The 18,571-nt window shown below is 42.3% G+C and overlaps 1 protein-coding gene across 5 annotated transcripts in view; it reads left to right on the top strand.

The window, feature by feature from the left end:
* Tp63 (tumor protein p63) overlaps positions 1–18,571 on the top strand; it is a 91,684-nt gene that overhangs the window by 55,081 nt on the left and 18,032 nt on the right. For 3 of the 5 annotated variants that reach the window (XM_037209810.1, XM_037209812.1, XM_028875179.2), the window contains exons 3-8: positions 6,321–6,507; positions 8,308–8,423; positions 9,643–9,752; positions 10,425–10,561; positions 12,354–12,436; positions 15,038–15,174. In XM_037209810.1, the coding sequence (XP_037065705.1) occupies positions 6,321–6,507; positions 8,308–8,423; positions 9,643–9,752; positions 10,425–10,561; positions 12,354–12,436; positions 15,038–15,174 (770 nt within the window). The remainder of the gene's footprint in view (positions 1–6,320; positions 6,508–8,307; positions 8,424–9,642; positions 9,753–10,424; positions 10,562–12,353; positions 12,437–15,037; positions 15,175–18,571) is intronic. The other 2 variants (XM_037209811.1, XM_028875180.2) reach the window with 1 other exon arrangement.

Here is an 18,571-nt window from a genome sequence, read left to right as displayed (position 1 = left end):
ATTTCTCCCTTTTCTAAAATCAAGCTGAACACATGAGCCGCCTTTAACACAGGGTCCCAGATGTTCAGTAGTCCATGGAGACCTTGCTCAGTTAGTGGGGTCAGCAACACATAGGGGAAAAAAAGGGGGGGGTATGGAAATCTTTTTTAAAAATCGAATTCTAGTTGAAGAAAATAAAATAACATAAGGTAACAGTGGAGTTAACAAAGCCGTTTTGTTGTGAAGGAGAAAAGGATCCAGTTCCAAAGCCAGGAAACAGACTCTTGTCTGACAAACAATTATGGGCAACAATTACTGGATTAGAAGTCAAAAGACCAGAGTTAAGTCTGGCCTCTTGAGTTTATCCCCCGCGTCTCTGTGCAGTCGCGGGGTGTTTCACAAACAGAAAAACAAAAGTGGCAGACACTGGCTCTGACTGGATCCTGGTATAGTGTTGGATAACAGTCAAAGCAGATTCTGGGGCCCTAGAGTAAAATGAAAGCTAACCAGAGAGAACCAATTTAAAGAGTTGAAGAAAATACCTTAGGAACTTTAAACAAGTCTTTAGAAGGTAGCTTCACTACAAATCAGTAAAATGTAGGCACCATAAAGTTGGAGAAAAAAAATAATAAAGTGAGACCAGCAGGGTAAGATGAGAGGTGGCTGCAAAAATGGATATAAAGAGCATAAGGAATGACATTTGAAATGCAGAAATCATGTCAGTATCTGAAATATAATCCCACAGAACTTACTGTGGAAAACCTTACACACAGTAGAGAACAAAACAAAGAGGCTCTCTCAATACAAACCAAAGGAAAAGATGCCCTCATATCTTGAGGTAGAAAATGAGGTTCAGATAAAAAAAAAAATGGAACAGTAGATGTTAATAAGATGTGGTGAAGAAAAACAAAACTCATCTTCATTTTTTTTTTAGTTAAAACATGCATGATATATTAAATCAATGATTAATTTTTTATGGTTCCAGTTTATTTGAATGTATGTGTACAGGAAAAAAAAAAAAAAAAAAAAAAAAACATCCCAAAGGTTAATGGCAGTTCTCTCTAAACTAGAGAACTATGCTTCAGTAGAAGTAAGACTATATTTGCAGTTGATGTGCTTGTCTGTGTGGAAAATTCTAAGCTAGTAGAACTAGTAAGTAAAGTTAGTCAGGTCCCACAGTACGTGGTCAACATAGAAAAATCAGTTAAGAAAAGCATACATTTCATGTATTCACAGTAAGTTATATACATAGTCATTTATCCACAGTAGAGAAAACTGGCAATAGTGAAATGGTAAGTGGCAGAACCCTACTCCTAGATAAAACAGGATGCTGACATCCGTGACGCCATGCACTTTTCCCAAGTCCCATCCCAGGACATCATGTAGTGTATCTGCCCATTTACAGGAAGTTCCACAAAGGTGAAACTGAAGTGAGCACAAAGCAAGCAGGTCATTGCTTGGGGCCAGGAGTTGGAGAGGAGTTAATAACAGAGGCAGAGACTCCTCAGGAAGAGATTGAAACCATTCTCTATCTGGAATGTGCCTGTGATTACGCAACTCTAACTTTTTCCAAAGTCACCAAATTAAAACACTTCAAAACTGCTGTAGTTTACAGAAAATCAGACAACATTGATTGAAACAAAAGAGACCCACATGCAAAAAAAATTTTAAAGCATAATCTAGGCTCTAGAGTTCCAAAACCTCAAGCCAGAGTTGAGGAACACATTAGAGATGAATTTTGAAGGTCTCAGAAACAAAGAATCACATTGAAATCACTGTAGGTGTTCAAACTGCAGTCTCGGCTGGTGTGGATCACCAGGGATTATGAAAATATTGACGTAAATCCACTTCCCACTTTTTGCTATCTTGTATAAACCCGGATAGCTAGAAAAGCTGACAAGGCTACTCGGTAAGGGGTAAAAGATGTGGCCAAGTCTGAGAAGTTATTAACAGGTGATAGGCCAGAGAGACTGCAGTGAAAACCGGAAAGCCGTGTGAAAATCATAGTGTCATCATCGAACTGATCTGTCTACAGTGAAGGAAGCCGAGCGATGGAGACTTGACTTGGCAAAGGAGGATCCTCCCAGCCTCTTCCTTCCTCTAGTCTCTGTGTTGCAGACCTGGCCGTTAACCCAGAAGCAACAACAGAATGCAGCGTGGCCCTGGTCAGATATTTTGATCTAGTCAAGTAGGAAACATCGCCAGCACTGGAGAAGAGGGAAAGGTACCATCCCGGATGGAGGACTCTCTGGGAATCTCAAAGCGCCCTGACATGATGTAGAGAATTAAGGAAAACCCAGAGTGTACAAGATGGGGGACAACATGCTTGAATTGTGGGGATAGATGGATGATGTCTTCAAAGAATTTGCACTGAAAAGTTCATATCAGAGGCTGGACAGCTGGCTTGGTGGAATGGTGGTTAAGGGGACATGTTGCTCTTGCAGAAGACCTGGATTTTGGTTCTCAGAACTGGCATGGCAGCTCACAACCACCTGTAACTCATTTCAGGGGACTCCAACCAAGGGCCTCTCTGATTTCTTCAGGCACCAGGTGGGAATATGGTACAGGCAAAACACACTCATACCCATGGAAATAAATAAATAAATGAGGAGACAAGTTCGTATTGGTAGAACACAGGCTGAGAAAAGTGCAGTGGAGAAGAGGTAGGCTTTGGAAGGGTGAGAGGTAGGTAAGCCAGAGCTCAAAGATCCATATAGAGTCTTTCAAGCTGTGGTAGAAAGCAGCTACATTCCACAGAGCCATACTGGCCAACAGTGCTGACAGAAAGCCAAGGGAGCCCCTTTCTCCTAGGCCCGGGTTTCTTCAAAAGTGGAACTTGCTGTCTTTGTATAAGTTAAACAATCAGTGAAAACTAAAGACTGATTCTGCATGTTTAACAGGGCCCTTTGGAGCTTTATGTCAATGCCACTGAAGATTGTATACATTTGAAGTTCATTCAGAAAAGCCCTGGTGCTGGAAATTAGGGACATGTAAAAGTACAAATTTTTCCCTTCACTAGAGAGTAGAAGGACAGGGATCTGCTGTTAAAAGCGAGGACATGGAGCTATGCAAGGCTGTGTATCCTCAGGCAAGGCCTCACTGAGCCTTCATTGTCTTATCTCTAAAATAGATGATGAGATGATGATGATGATGATAATAACAGAGGTCCATTATCTGTTATCTGCAATTCTGAATTCAAAGAGCTCTAAAAACCAAGCTTTGTTCTCTTTCCTTTTGATTTTCTAAGTCCGGGGCACAGTCATCTGTTGGTTAAATCCAACCCAAACTAGGAGCTTGGAAGCCGTTGTTCCCTGGGCAGCGTGAACATTGATGGGCTCTGCAGAAGTGCTGACACTGGTCAGAGTGTGCAGGCCTCCTTCCTTGTGGCCGGTGTTCAAGATAAACGCTTCATGAACTTTCTTCCCTCTGTAGTTCCTAAACAATTCCGGATACTGAATCCTCTGGCCCCAGGGGTTCCGATAAGGGACAGGGCACCTGTAATCCCTTCCTCATAGTTGTGAGAGAAGGTTCACTTTCTAATGACAGCGCTCATTATTTAAAGTCAGAGGCTGGATTGCCCACCCACCGCCCTGAGGATGAATACGCATCTGTGCTGGATGAAGTCTCCACTTCTTCCTTTCATTTTGGGAAACAATTGTTTCCTACATCCCAGGCGGCCCTCCAACTCACTGTGTCGTCAAGGATGACATCCAGTTTCTGTGGTGCTAGGGTATTAAACCAGGCAAACACTGTGTCAGCTGGCATGTCTCCTACCCCCTAAACTTTTTCTTAGTACCTTTTTTTTGTCATTTTAGTCTTTGCAGCTCTGTTTCTAATATACTAATTACTATAGTGGATTGTCACCCTTAGGGACCTGTCCTGTTCTGAACATTTATTCTTTTTTCTTACAATCCTTCACTTCTTGGTTACCTTCAGCTGTTAGCCAACAGACTGATCTTTTAGTCATGTGTCCTAAGGCTCCGTTTGTTTTCTGAATTTCATAGAAGGATTATGTAAAATATTTTTTGCAACTAAAACACAAATAGATATGCTGATTCCTTTGGAGTTTTCCATGGAAGTGAGTTCTTTTTTTTTTTTTTTTTTGTTTTTCGAACAGTTTCTCTGTTACTTTCGCTTTCTGAATCACTTGCAGCCAGCTGCTCGAATCACAGAGATCGCCTGCCTCTGCCTCCGAGTGCTGGATTAAGTGTGCGCACACGCCGGCTGGAAGTGAGTTCTTAATATGCCCTAAAATGATGTTTCTCTAAAGTCATCATTTAAGACCACAAAAGCAGGAGCTGGAGAGAGAGCTCAATGGTTAAGATTTCTTCCAGAGAACCCAAGTTCAATTCCCAGCTCACAATTGTCTGTAACTTGAGTTTCCAGGGACTTCAACACCCTTACACAGACATACATGTAGGCAAACACCAATGCACATGAAATAACAGTAAATACGTTTAAGAATACAAGGGCAAAAAATATTCATCTACATTTCATTCAGTATTTTCTAAAAAGAAACTTATTTCTGCGCTTGATTTTGGGCCTGCTTCCTTTTCTTCAGGCTATAGAAAACCTTTTGACTGTGTTTAATCCTTGGCCTCTGGACTCGGAGGGCTGATTTTGCAATACCCTGCTAAGCACTAGGAAGCTTTAACTGAAGGTTTCATACACTGAACTAGTTGGAAGAAAATGAAGTATTACTTAAATAAATATCCTATTTCAAAAGGCAGTGATAAAGTCAGTTTAAATGTGATTTTTTTTTTTTTCTGTTTTTGGTAGGTGTTATCCTTTAGTCATATTTGTGGTGGGTCATATCAAAAAATGGGTGTCTTTGCCATCCTGGCTCCTGTTCTGTCCTTTCTCCCTGGGAGGAGGATGCTGCCAGCACAGGCCTGCCACCTTGGGTGTTTACCCTCTGTTTGGATCTGTGTTACTAGGTGCCCACTCTTGGCTGGGAATTCTAGTGCTTGGGTGGTTTTACCTCAGCATTGGAGTGAGTAGGCATGCCACGATGAGGCCCTGACCCTGGGAGCTGGGGTGACAAGGTTTAACGTTAACCCTGATTCAGAGGTAGCAAGAGGAGGCAATGCAGGATGGACTTTGTCCCCTTATGTCTTCGGCATTTTTAACCACATTTTCCAGTTCTGAGCCAGCTCAGCACCAGGAAATGTACTGAAGAAAACTGAGTAGGAAGGAAACATTTACTCACTCATTACTGGATAAATCTGCATGGCTGCCATCAGCTCCCTCCGGAGCTGTGACAAAGCTGCTTCCTATTAGGGTGGCCATTGGGTGAGAGGACCAAATGCTGGTTTCTCTGTGTGGTCTCCCTCACTGTGGAACGAGACAATAAGGACAGAACTCAGGGGGAGCTCTTGTATAGCAGTGCTTTAGCTATGGATCTCAGACAAAATCTCTTTCAATATTGCCAGACACCCCATCTTAAAAACAAATTCCATAAACTAATTCCTATGAATCTCTTATAAGGACAAATTATAGTCTGCCAACCATAAAGCTTGAAACATTCTTTCCTGTTTATTTCAGGTAGCCTATGAATTTGGTTCATGGTGTTATTATGTTTAATATTATTTTTATCTTAGATTTCATTAGAATGTTTTAACCATAGTCGCCCATCCCCAATTCCAGATCTACCCTCTCCTCCCTACCTACCCAACTTCCTAAAGTCCTTCTCCCTCCATTTCTAACGCATGGAGTCCAGTGTGAACAGCCCAAATACTATGAAGTGCAGAGCCTACTCTGGAGTTTGGCCCACCTACCAGAGGCCACACCCTTAAAGAAAGCTGACTCTCCCCCTCCCAGAAGCTATCAGTTGCCAATACCTCGGGCCTTTTGAAAAAGTCATATTTATAAACCCCCGTGAACTTCAATTTCCTCAACCCAAAGATGGGGCGGGGGAGGTCAGGCTTGTGGTACAAGCCTTTATTGCCAGCCCTTTGGAGGCAGAGACAGGAAGATCTCTGTGAGTTCCAAGATAACCAGCCAGTGCTATATAATGAGACCTTGTTTAAAGAAAGGGAGAAAAAACACCCGGAGGGGGGCAGACAGAGAGAGAGAGACCTAGCTAAGGAAATAATAGTATAAATACATGGAAACAAAATTTTATTTACAGTAGCAAAAATGATCAGTTTAATTATTGATATTGATCAAATATAGCTTCCTGTTACAGAGTTGCCACATGCCACACTTGCAGTAGGCAGAGCTTAGCACACGCCTAGAAAGGCTTTCGCGCGTGGCCGTGGTTTGCGTCTTCTGATCTGGAGTAACATCTCACACTGGTTCTCTCTGCCTCCTGCCTGTGGGCCCCTCTTCTCTCTAAGCAGTATTCCACGGAACTGAAGAAGCTGTACTGCCAAATCGCAAAGACGTGCCCCATCCAGATCAAGGTGATGACCCCGCCCCCACAGGGTGCTGTCATTCGTGCCATGCCTGTCTACAAGAAAGCCGAGCACGTCACTGAGGTCGTGAAGCGGTGCCCGAACCATGAGCTGAGCCGCGAGTTCAATGAGGGTAAGAACAGTGGGGTTCTGGGCTTCTGGGGTCCTGCTGCTGTGCAACCCAGCTCCTTGATGCTAAAGATGCTGGTTCTGATTCCAGACTCAGAATACTGATAAAGACATTTGTGACTTTCCCAGTAACTGAACTACTTATTAATTTATTTTTTTCCAAATGAGAACACGTGGACAGAATAGCATGGTGGTAGTTGTGGCTCTGGTATCCTTTGACTTGGGTGCCTTTCCCAGAGTGATATTCAAGTTTAGAGAAGTCGAAGGCAGGGGAAACTAGAAGAAGGAGCACAAAAGAACTGATCTAATGAGCAAATGAAAAAGCAGAGGGAGAGAGAGGAATAAAAACTGAGGAGGAGAACAATGGGTAAGAGGAATAAATAAAAGATACAGAACAAATGGATAGTGGGAAGAAAGACAGGTATCCAGGAAGGATCTTAGGGACCCCCTTTAAGTTCTGTGCCCATGTGTAATCTATACCCATCTTCTGAGCCCGAAATCCAACAGCCATGTTATAGGAGAGGTGAGTGCTCCCAAGGGGTCACACAGCTCTGACATTGTAGTTCTGTGGAGGGGAAGGAAAGCAAAGAACCAGAAAGGAATCCTCAGGAGGTACAGGATGGGTTTCACAGAAAACACTGCGAGTGTAAATGTGAGGAGGTAGTTGGCATGTATGAATATAGGGCACAGAAGAGATTGTGTTTATGGAAGAAGAAAGAGGCTGGGTAAAGATTTAGAAGGAGAAAATACAGCCATATCCCTGACTGATTTTTATACAATAATTTCTAGTTTTGTCTACATGACTGCATTATGCATCTCTTTGTGTCTTGCTTTATGCTTAACAATATACTATAAAAGATATCCTGCACATGCAGGTTTCATCCTCAGTTTGCCCAAATGTCTGTGTTCCATCAAAATGACACTATTTTAGAGCTTTCCATCATTTTAACATAATTTTGTTTTAATGAAAATAACCAGTGCTGCAAAGAATATGTTGATATTCTTAGCTTTTTTCTTTTATTGAATAGTTTTCACAGACTGGAACTTCATACCCCAAGGGTAAAGATGGTTTTATGGTCCCTAAGTCTCAGAACACTGTCTTTTGAAACATTGCCAAACATCACAGTTTTATAACGTTAGTTGGGCTCTTTGTAAAACCTGCTCCCTTGTCTCCAACCTGGGCCTCTTTCAACACAGTAAAGCCAGAAAGTTTCTTATCTTTATAAGTAAAGCCAGGTCTAAAGATGGTTAGGAGAAAAAAAAAATAAAGATCGACAGTGCTCACCATCTTCTAGTGTTCTTGTTTCCAGCAGTGGGGCTCGAACCCAGGGCCTTGCATATGATAGGCATGTGTTCCTTCACTGAGTTATATCCTCAGCTCATTTCTTCTACTTCTCATTTAGTATTTTTTGCCTATCAAAGTCTTAGGCTGTACTTTCTCGTTTGTTTTGTTTGTTTTCCATTTCCCAAGGAAACTAGGAACATTCTACGCGATTGGAGGAAGTCAGAGATGTGGCATAGAGTCCTAGGAAAGCTCAGACAGTTAACCTTAAGTTGTGGAACATGAAACCATCCCCTAGACATCGATCATCATAAAGCTCATTGTGTTGGTGTGAAGTGTTAGGTGTCATCCATGTTAGACAGCTGGCCACGAGGTCTGCCCTTTTCCTGAGTTTCCTTTATGTGTGTTTTGACACAGAGGGTGTCCTTGGCCACCACCATCGTACTTTCCATGCTGCTCCATTTCATCGTCTTTATTATCAGGGTATGTAAACTAACTGTTTCGTCTTTTTCTCACTTACAGGACAGATTGCCCCTCCTAGTCATTTGATTCGAGTAGAAGGGAACAGCCACGCCCAGTACGTAGAAGATCCCATCACAGGAAGGCAGAGTGTGCTGGTCCCTTACGAGCCACCCCAGGTAAACAAGCAAACGAGGCGGGCAGACCTGCAGCTGGGCCAGCAGGCCAAAAGGAATCACACACATTTGGCAACATGGGCATCTAATGTTTATCACTGTGTTCACCTTTGCTACCAAATACTTCCAGAACATTCTTTTGATGTCTCTTGTTCCCATGTCACCCCTTTAAAAATCCTAAACATGTGGCTGGAGAGATGGCTCAGCCATGAAGAGGACTCGCTGCTTTTGCAAAGGACCCTGGCTGGTTCCCTGTCAAACACGCACATAGTTCCTCACATCTGCCTGTAACTCTGGTTCCAGAGGATCGAATGTCTTCTCTGGCTGCTGGGGGCACCAGACACACACGGGGCACATACATCATGCAGGCAAAATGCATAAAATAAAAAAAAGAATCAATCTCTTTAAAATCGTGAGTGTGCACTGGATTTCCTCGGTAACGGGGCTCTGCCCATGCTGCTCACCTCACAGCTTGGAGGTTAGTTAGTTTTATACGAAGCCCAGTCTTAACTAGATGGCAGGGAATTGATAGTGGGTGTAAACAAATGCTAGATGTATTTTATTTTATAGTAGATTGTAAATGGGTGAAGCTACAACACATGGTTTAGCTGAAGTTCCCCTGAACAGATGGTACATTTACAAATGTGTTCTATGAAGCAGCATTGAGTGGTGGGAAGTACACAGTAGTCAGAAGACCACAGGACTAACAAAGCCAGTCTGCTGAGGTTGACTAGCAAGCTCTGAGCTCTTGGGCATGTAACGCCCATGCTACGTGACTCTGTGGGCTTGCCTTGCCTTATGCATAGTTGAACGATTTAGATGACTTAATTCTGAGGGTGTTTTAGCTCTAGGATATTCTTCATGAAGATGTACATTCAAACCTATGTAATATTGAGTTGACTTCGAAAGGAAAATACCCTTTGGATCATTGCTGTAGTACAGACTGAAGTGAGTGATTTGAATCAGCTTCCAAAAGAGTAAGGTCCGTCTTGGCCATGTTGTTCCAATGTTGGGCACATGAGTGTGAAGGTCTCTTGGAAGCAAGACAAAGTGGGGCTCTCCAGTGGGTGGTACGATGCCCTTTCCTGGAAGGAAAGATGCCACGAGAAGCAGAGTTCTTTCTCAAGAGGGCCGAGCCGAGAGGCCAAAGCGTCAGCTCACACCCTCCTCGGCACAGGTTGCATCACATGTGGACACCTCTGTCTCTTTTTCTCCTGCTCAGGTTGGCACTGAATTCACAACCGTCCTGTACAATTTCATGTGCAACAGCAGCTGTGTCGGAGGAATGAACCGCCGTCCGATTTTAATCATTGTTACTTTGGAAACCAGAGAGTGAGTGGCATGTGTGGAGCGGCAGGCTCCTAAGCAGGCATAGGCGGACGATGAAGCAGAATCCTGTGTTCTTCCACATTCCATTTGCGTGCACAGTGGAGAGGAGCCCCAGATCTGGCACTTTGTGCTGTAAACCCACTGTGAACCCCCAAAAGATCTGAGAAAGTGGGGGCAGAGGAGGGTGGGTCAGGGAAGGGAGGAAAGGAGCCAAGGGGGCATGCAAGTCGCTTCAGACCTGAATTCTTGACATTTGACCGGAATGGTTTCTGATAGACAGTATTTGTTTTCCTGTGACCCCCAAGGCATTTACCAGTTTCCTTGAGAAGTCTGAGTTGCCTCAGGGGATTTTATCCAGGGACATCCCCTGGCTTAACTCAAGTTTCCTTCAAAATATGAAGCTAAATGCAGCTGTTCAGCTAATGGCTCCTCGAGCCATTCTTTGTGGAACAAATGGAATGTTCTTCATTCACGTGGCTTGTGGCGCGCACGCAGCTCTGTGTTCTGCCAGGTGTTTCTGGGGGCTTGCTTTGAGCAGGCATGCTGAAGGGTGGCGAGGGGACCCGTATGATGGCCAGCATCAGGAGAAAGATAGTGGGAGAACTCCAGGGGGCGTGGTCACCTGCCACTTTAACCTGTTTTTTGTTTTTTTTTTTTTCCTTCTCTGATTTCTAGTGGGCAAGTCCTGGGCCGACGGTGCTTTGAGGCCCGGATCTGTGCTTGCCCCGGAAGAGACAGGAAGGCCGACGAAGACAGTATCAGAAAGCAGCAGGTGTCGGACAGCGCAAAGAACGGTGATGGTACGAAGCGCCGTAAGTAGATGTAGTGGCCAGATGGGGCGGGGCCCAGGCTTCTCCAGATGTAGGGCTCTGCAGATAATGTTGGGAAGGCTGTGGAGGAAAACGGTGAGGTTTAGCGGTGAGTGTGAGCTGAGGACTCAGAGAACGTAGCAGTATGGCTAGTACAAGTGGAGGAAGTACGCTGGGCCCCGGGGCACACTGCTGCTTGCTTGAGTTACAGTCATTGGTAGGAGATCTTAGTATGGGATTACTCAGAATCTGATTTCCACGCCCATAGCATCAACAACACCTGGAAACTGGGCATATTCTCAGGCTCTGCACTTGCTGTTTCTGATGTCCCAGCAATCTGTGTTTTTTTTTTAAGCCCTCCACCTGGATCGAATGTGACCTAAAGCTGCAGGTGTCTATTTATCTCTCAGCTCTTAAGCATGGGGCTAAAGTGGTACCTGTTCCCCTCGGGGCTCTAAGGAACAGCGCCATTTGAGAATATATTTCCTTAGGCACAGTCCAGGGATGTGCAGATGAGGTCGCACCGAGCCTGGACTTCATGTGTTGACCAAATGAGGCCTCAGCTACCTTATCATTTGTTATTAAACTTTAATTAATTCTATCTTTTAAAAAAAAACTGGGATATGTATGAAACCTGTAGAACAAATTTTTGAAAGCAGAAATGCTCCCATTGGAAGGGGTTCATGTGACCTGTGGTGTACGCCTCTACTTCAGTCACCACCACAGAGTCCTGAAGGCCAGCCGACGTCTGCAAACTTGTTCTCCATGTGCTTCTGACTTAGAGAGAAATATTATTCTAGAAAGCATGTGGCATAAACACAAGCCCAATGGCAGCTCAACAAGTTATTTGGGGTTTTTTTGAAGAAAAGATTCTACTCTGTGCCCCACCTACACCTGGAAATCTCAATGTATACCAGGCTGGCTCACATCAACTATCCCTCTCCAGTAGTCTGTGTTCTGGAATTCCAGGCATAAATGGCCATGCCTACTCTTCAACAGGTATTTTGAAGTATATCACAGTACCTTCTTTTATGAGAAGGGTTTACTCTTACTATCTATTAGTATTCAGATGAATTAAAAGTTGAATTATTCCTTATAGGAGAATCTATCACCACTGACTTCCAAGTGTTGGATGTGATAGCTTTTTCTGCTAGATTCTGTCTCCCTGATAATTCCTCAAATAACTCAAATGTACTATATCTCCCTATTCTAACTTCACTCTTGTGCCTGCAGCAAGCATAGAGCAGTAGTCCAGCCTATCTCAGGTGCTCTAATTACCAACAATTTGGTGGTTTCTAGGAAGAACAAAATATCTGAATTTTGGCGGAAAGATCATTTTCACACCCTGGATCCTAATTGATTAGAGATTCTAATTTTAAAACCTTAGTGATTTATCACTTGCTAATTCCCCCCGTTTTACTATGACCAACACAGTTCCTGTACCATGTACTTAACTCTTTAGGAGATATATGATCTGAAACATAAAAATTTTAAAAAGCAAAAAAAAAATGAAACCCACTTTTCCTTTTTCTTAACAGCCTTTCAGAGACACATGTAGGCAGCACATATTCTGAATGCCCCTCAGCGTCCTGGGTTTGCCTTTTCTGTCTTTTACCCACCTTCTTACTTGACGGAAAAGCAACTAGCATCAACTAGATGGGTACTTCGGACAAATGTCCCTCATCTCCCAGGTTGCTAGGTGGTTTCTACTTTGTATGTATTCTTAAATATCATATTCAGTGCATCACCACTTCAGTAACTTCTCTGGATGAAACTTGTATATTTCTTCCTCCAGCTTTTCGTCAGAATACGCATGGCATCCAGATGACTTCCATCAAGAAACGAAGATCCCCAGATGATGAACTGCTATACTTACCAGTGAGTCACCCTTGACTTTTCATGGTTGCTTCATCTAAGCTTCCTTGAATGTGCAGTTATTAGATGGTCCTTACCCATTTACTCCGAGCAATGGGAAAGAACTCTCACTCAGCTGGAGCTAGAACAGTGAAGTGACTTAGATGATGTAGCTTGTGAACAACAGCCATGGATTTCTCCTAGTGCTGGTTGAATGTCTGAGGTCAACTTGCCCTTGGTCAGGTTCTGGGGAGCGAGGGCCCTCTTCTGAGATGCCTCCATCTTCTACATATTCTCTTTCACAGGATAGAAAGCTAGATAGCTCTCAGAGCAATCATTTACAGAGACGCTAATCACATCTACCAAGTCTCTACCTTCACAACCTAGATAGCGTGCCAAGGGCCCCCTCTCCTGATAGCAGCACTTTGGAATTTAGGAGTTAAACATAGGCAATGTAGAGAAGGAAAACACATTCAATCACAGTGGCAGAAGGAGGTATAAAATAAAGCAAAAGTATTTTTTCTTTATAAACCATGAAGCCATCCTTTCCCTTAGAATATATTCATTTTCTGAGCTCCTCTACTTACTCTCCCATTCTATCAAAGCTACCCTCATAATAGGACATTGTCAATCAAATAGTTAAAGTTAATTCACATGTCATTATTTGTGAGTAATAAAGTTTTTTAACATAGCATTGCCATTCCTGAATTTTTGTCATGAATAGTTCACAAAGTTGCTAATTCAGCCTTTAGTTGTTCATCTTTCGGGGTGCACTAGGGTTATTTGATACATGTCTATCATATGGAACCATCAGCTCACAACAATCAGCATATCCGTGTCTCTAAACATTTATCATTTCTATGTGCAGGGAACATTTGTATTCTTTTAGGGGGTGTTATAAACAAAGCCAAACAAGGCAGAAGCCATAGTTACATATGAAGAGCCAGAAGGCTTGACCCAATTCTTAAGTAAGACTCTCCATCACTTCTACAGGGTCACTAATGAGGTCACTTAGTTAGGTTGTGGTTAGCATTCATTGAGTCCTTACTACCCTACGTCTTTGCCATCAACAGTGGCTATTACTGTTCTTCTTAAACTTTGTAAAATCCTGGTGACCAGTTCAACCCTGATGCCATCCAAGCTGACACAGGGGTCAGTGCCAGGAGCAACGACTGATCTTCTGCCCTGGGATGGGAGCTTAAGTCGCTCAACAGGTTCGGGTGTGCATGCCTCCTTCTGAGCCTTCCCAGCACTGGCTCTCGGGGAAATCTGACAGGCAATCAGCTGAGGTTCCCAGTCTTGCTTCTAAAGCTACATACAGAAAGTGAATGCTTTAACTCTAGGTAAAACATAACACCTGCTATATACTATACTAATTGTCCATGGAAATCCCGGTGTGTACTCACGAAGGAGCTACTGTGATGAATTGTATCTAAAAGCAATGAAAAGTTAAACAAAATCAAGTTTATGGCATGAAAAAAGCAAACAAACAATGGGATTAATTCATGTTAAGTGACCAATAGGCTGGATCCCAAGCAATTGGAAGGAAGTATGAATTCTTATCTTCAGAACATTTACCTTCCCCTGGGCCCATAGCACTGACAAGGTAATGGAGTACTTAGTAGAGCAAGGCTGAGGAGACACAAGTGAAGGAGCAAACATGGAGAAGAAGGGTCCTAAAGTCAGGGTGGGCTTCTTGGAGAAGAGATATGAGAGCAGACTAATAACACCGATGAGAAACTGGGCACATCTGTCGCTTGTGCCCAGGCCATTGACTGGATGAGGCAGATAAGCGCCTGAGGTCTAGAATGCCTTGGACACTCATCCCAGCACACCACACGCCAGGTGGGCTGCTGGCTTTATTTTAGCCCATCCTTCTCTTTATTTTTAAAGCCTTGAGGAAGCTATCTTAAAAAGGGAAGCATGCTTTATTCCTCCTGAAAAATTTTGTCACTCCAAAGATGGCTTATTTTTCATGGTCATCATGTTTCATAAAACTGTAGCTGAAACTGGATCATTGGTCTTTGGGGAAATGGCTGGTAGTACTGGCTTCCTATGAATCTCTGGCTCCAGCATTTCAATAGATCAGTTGATAGCCTTCTTTTATACATGTTTCTGTTTAAAGGTGTCCCATTTAATATATGTTGTTGGCTCATCCACACTGAACTCGCAGTCAACAGCATGGTAACTCGCACCTGGACAAGGTTTTTCAAACATAAGCATATTCTCCGTATGGCCTCTTTGCAATTAAGAATAGTGAGCAGCATTTTAGTTTGGAGCCCATTTTAAATAACCAAGTCATCAACAGAAAACACAAAACTGCGAACTCTGTGGCCATAAGTAGACTGGGAAAAGAATGCTAGCTCACAGCACAGAAGCTGATACAGAAGTGTAGCCGCTCCTTGTTCACCTTCAGCTGCGAACACACACAGATGACTCAACTCTTCTGTCCCAGTGTGTGCCTCGAACTGCCTGAAAAGGGCCAGCTCTATTGATATTCATGTCACAAACACATATCAGGGAGTAGGTGCATTTACCAATACATCATCTACAAATAACGAGAACTGGCTGACTTTTGCCTGCTCTGCGGCTCTTCATCTTCCCCATGTTCTGGCTTTTACACAGGTGAGAGGTCGTGAGACTTACGAAATGTTGCTGAAGATCAAGGAGTCCCTGGAGCTAATGCAGTACCTTCCTCAGCACACGATCGAAACTTACAGGCAGCAGCAGCAGCAGCAGCACCAGCACTTACTTCAGAAACAGTGAGTGTGTCGCTGTCCTTTCAGAAGGCATGAGCAAGTGTGACTGTTGGCTGTTTTCATGAGCGGTAGGCTAATGGCAGAAGCTGAGATCGTGAGACTGTAATCCATAAGAGTTTAGATGAGCTGGTTTGGCCTACTTTTTCAGTTTTTACCTTCTATGTGTCTTGTAACCTTTCTTCTGGCCGGAGTTTCGCTTGTGTTCTATTATGAGCCCCAAACTCACACTAACACTTACTAATGCTCTATTCTAACCACGAAGTCCATGTCAAAATCCTTCACTTGTCACAGAGGATTGGCTTGTGGATCGCCTAGAATATGTACAATCCCTTTTGGGGGACTGCTGTAGATCAAGAATACCAAGGAGGTTTTCCTACAAGGAGATGGCTTGTTTGCCTGCTGGGTTTACAAGGATTCTGAGACCTAGCCCTGTTCCTTGAAGGATGTCCCAATGCAGGACAGAGTCATAGAAAGTTTCTATGTTTTAGTATCTTAGCTCTAGACTGTCTTCCAGCAATACATTTTCAAATAAATGGGAAAGATTTTGCAACCTTATTAGCATATGCATACAATCTATTCATATGTTAAGTTTTTACTTTTCCACTTAGAGCTTTGATGGTGTTAATTGTTTTATGACTAACAAGAGAAGAGCTCTTCTGAAAGGATGGTAGATTGGCCAATCAGAGCTCTGTTTATACTTACTTTTGGGTACTCAAGTACAATCACTTGTGAGTTTAATACATTGTGTATTAGTACAGGTGTTGCCAGAGAGTCTCAGTAGGTAAATGTCTTTACTACATTTTCAATCTACGTGAGAATTTTCAAGCACTCAACCTTTTAGGACAAAAAGAAATGGTATCAAAAACTACCTGACTGAGAAAAGAGTTTTGTTTTGTTTTTAATTACAGTGGTAATTTACTCTATTTATATTATTAGAATAAATTACAATAATCATAAGGTTTGACCAAAGATGATCTTTAAATTAGAAATGCAAGTGATTGCTAAGGAGTGTAGACTACGTCTCTAATAATCATAGGCAACTTCTGAGTGGTGAGCAGTAGAAGATTCAGAAATGAACATGCCCCCTTTTCAACTCGAAGCTGTTGAGCATTTAAGACCCTTTTTGACTAGAAAAAAACCTATCACATCTCACATCAAAGTTGTACAATTTGTAACTATCATTTGTTCTGAAGGCCAACCATAAAATTCAATCAAGTGGTTTCTTAGAGATACAGAGCACTATAAAGGAAAATCAGAACACACAGAATTCTCACTGGCAACCATATGGATTCTTTTGTATATCTGACATCAATGTATGTCAAGATATTCAAGAATGGTACCAATTTAGTTTGTTTCAAAACATAAAAAAAAGGGATCAAAGGAATACACAGCTGAAACATAGTAGATTGCAAAGGGATTAGGAAGAGTTTCTTCCTCAGAGAAGTTGGTAATAATTACTTCCAGTTCATTCTTAAAACTTTACCTCAGCCAACACAACACCAGTAAGTTTAGAATTCCACTACATATTAATATGTTGTGTTGAACTAGTTCTAAGACATCAGTTCTGGATACTGACTTTCTAGTTAATGGAAAAAGAACTGTCTAGCACAGGGACTGGTGAGCATTTTCATTTTCTTCTAAAGCATGAGAGTTAGGTATCTTGGTGCAGATGCTGTCTTGTACCTGACCACTTCTATGTGATATGTGAAGAACAGCAATAGATACTGTAAATGAATGAAGGTGGCTGTCACATGGTATCTTATAACAGAGTCTGAAACTTGTATTTCATACCATTTTTTCACGTCATGATTGCTACCTCCTCCATGTCTAACAGTGTAAAGACCATTGGAAGCTCATGAGCCACACTCTAGAGCTTTCCAACCACTCTTGATGATAAATAGATTGCTCATCGTCTTGTGTTCATTGAAGTGGAATTTCTGTTTGATGTCAGAAGGCTAATGTGTGTATTCTAGAGAGTTAAAACAAGGGTATAAAACATGCCAGGCGTTGGTGGCATACACCTTTAATCCCAGCACTTGGGAGGCAGAGCCAGGCAGATCTCTGTGAGTTTGAGGCCAGCCTGGTCTACAGAGCAAGATCTAGGACAGGCACCAAAACTACACAGAGAAACCCTGTCTTGGAAAAAAAAGAGAGAGAATAAAACATCCTAAAGTTGGCATCAGACAGCAGCCTTCAAACATAGATCCTTTTGTCCTATGACAAATGAAGCATTTCTCCTTAGATATCAAATGCTCATATTGATATAATCCCTTTATTAAAGCACACTATAATATGTGACTTCAAAATAGAGTTGAGAAAGATAGGGCTTCTGCCTTCCTGTAGTTTGCACCAAGTGGTGAATTCCTAACCAAAATACCTTTGTAATATTGAGAAAGCTTTGCAGTTATCAGGGTTGTATAAATTAATGGGATAAATTAAGGAAGGTTCCATAGATGAGATGAGAAAGAAAAGAACCTACTCTCTTTGTTTTCTAGGCTTTATGAATGAAGTGGTTTGATTCTGGTCAGGGGCTCATGCTATCTATGTTTGCCTTGTGTAGATGAAAATACTGACCTTGTATCTCTGTGTGAGGATTTTTCCAAGGTAGCTGATGGATTGACTTGCATTGCTCCCAAGGGAATTTTTATTATCTATTTTTGATAGAGCAATCTATTTCATCTGAGAAGAAAATGCATGCTAAAGCTGTGCTGGCAAAAAATGGTCTAAAAGGTTTTCAGGACTTATTTTCCACTCTCTTCCAGGAGTAGCTAAAGATGAATAGTAAGGAATTAGGTGGATAGCTCCCAGGGTGTTCATTTGAAACAGTCATGTGCATGGTTTGGAGTTGGTGTCTCACAGCTGTGATAGCTTGTGCATGAAGAGCTAACAGACTGCAAAATGAGATCTTTGCAAAATACAGATGTTTGGTCCAATTACATGTTTATACCATTACATATCCATGTCTCTCTGATGATTGACACAAATCCATGTAAGTTCTCTGGTTGCCATAGTCTTCAGCTGAGATTGTTTTTTCTCAGATCTTTTATTTTCATGCAAATCTCCAAGAACAGAAGACAGGAATAAGTAGACAAAGAAAAACTGGAAATCTAATTTCCTGACAATCATTTGAAAAGAATAAATCAACTTAGAAAGTGCCTATAATAGCCTGTGATTTCCTTTCTAAATCATAGTAGCAATTTTATGCTGGTAAGGAATCAATTTTGGGGGGAGAGGAGAATAGAACAAAAATCGGTGGGAATGTGATATACTTCCTACAAGGTGGCAGTAAAATATTTTCAATATAATTGCTTCCTTAGTCTCCCATTCTATGTTCTCTCTCTGCTTGCTTTTCACTTGTGCATGGGTTTATTATGTATTTCTTTTTTAACCCTTCATCATT

This window comes from Peromyscus leucopus, chromosome 12 (assembly GCF_004664715.2).
Source record: "Peromyscus leucopus breed LL Stock chromosome 12, UCI_PerLeu_2.1, whole genome shotgun sequence".
NCBI classification, from domain to species: domain Eukaryota; kingdom Metazoa; phylum Chordata; class Mammalia; order Rodentia; family Cricetidae; genus Peromyscus; species Peromyscus leucopus.
This window is presented reverse-complemented; position numbering and strand designations above follow the sequence as displayed.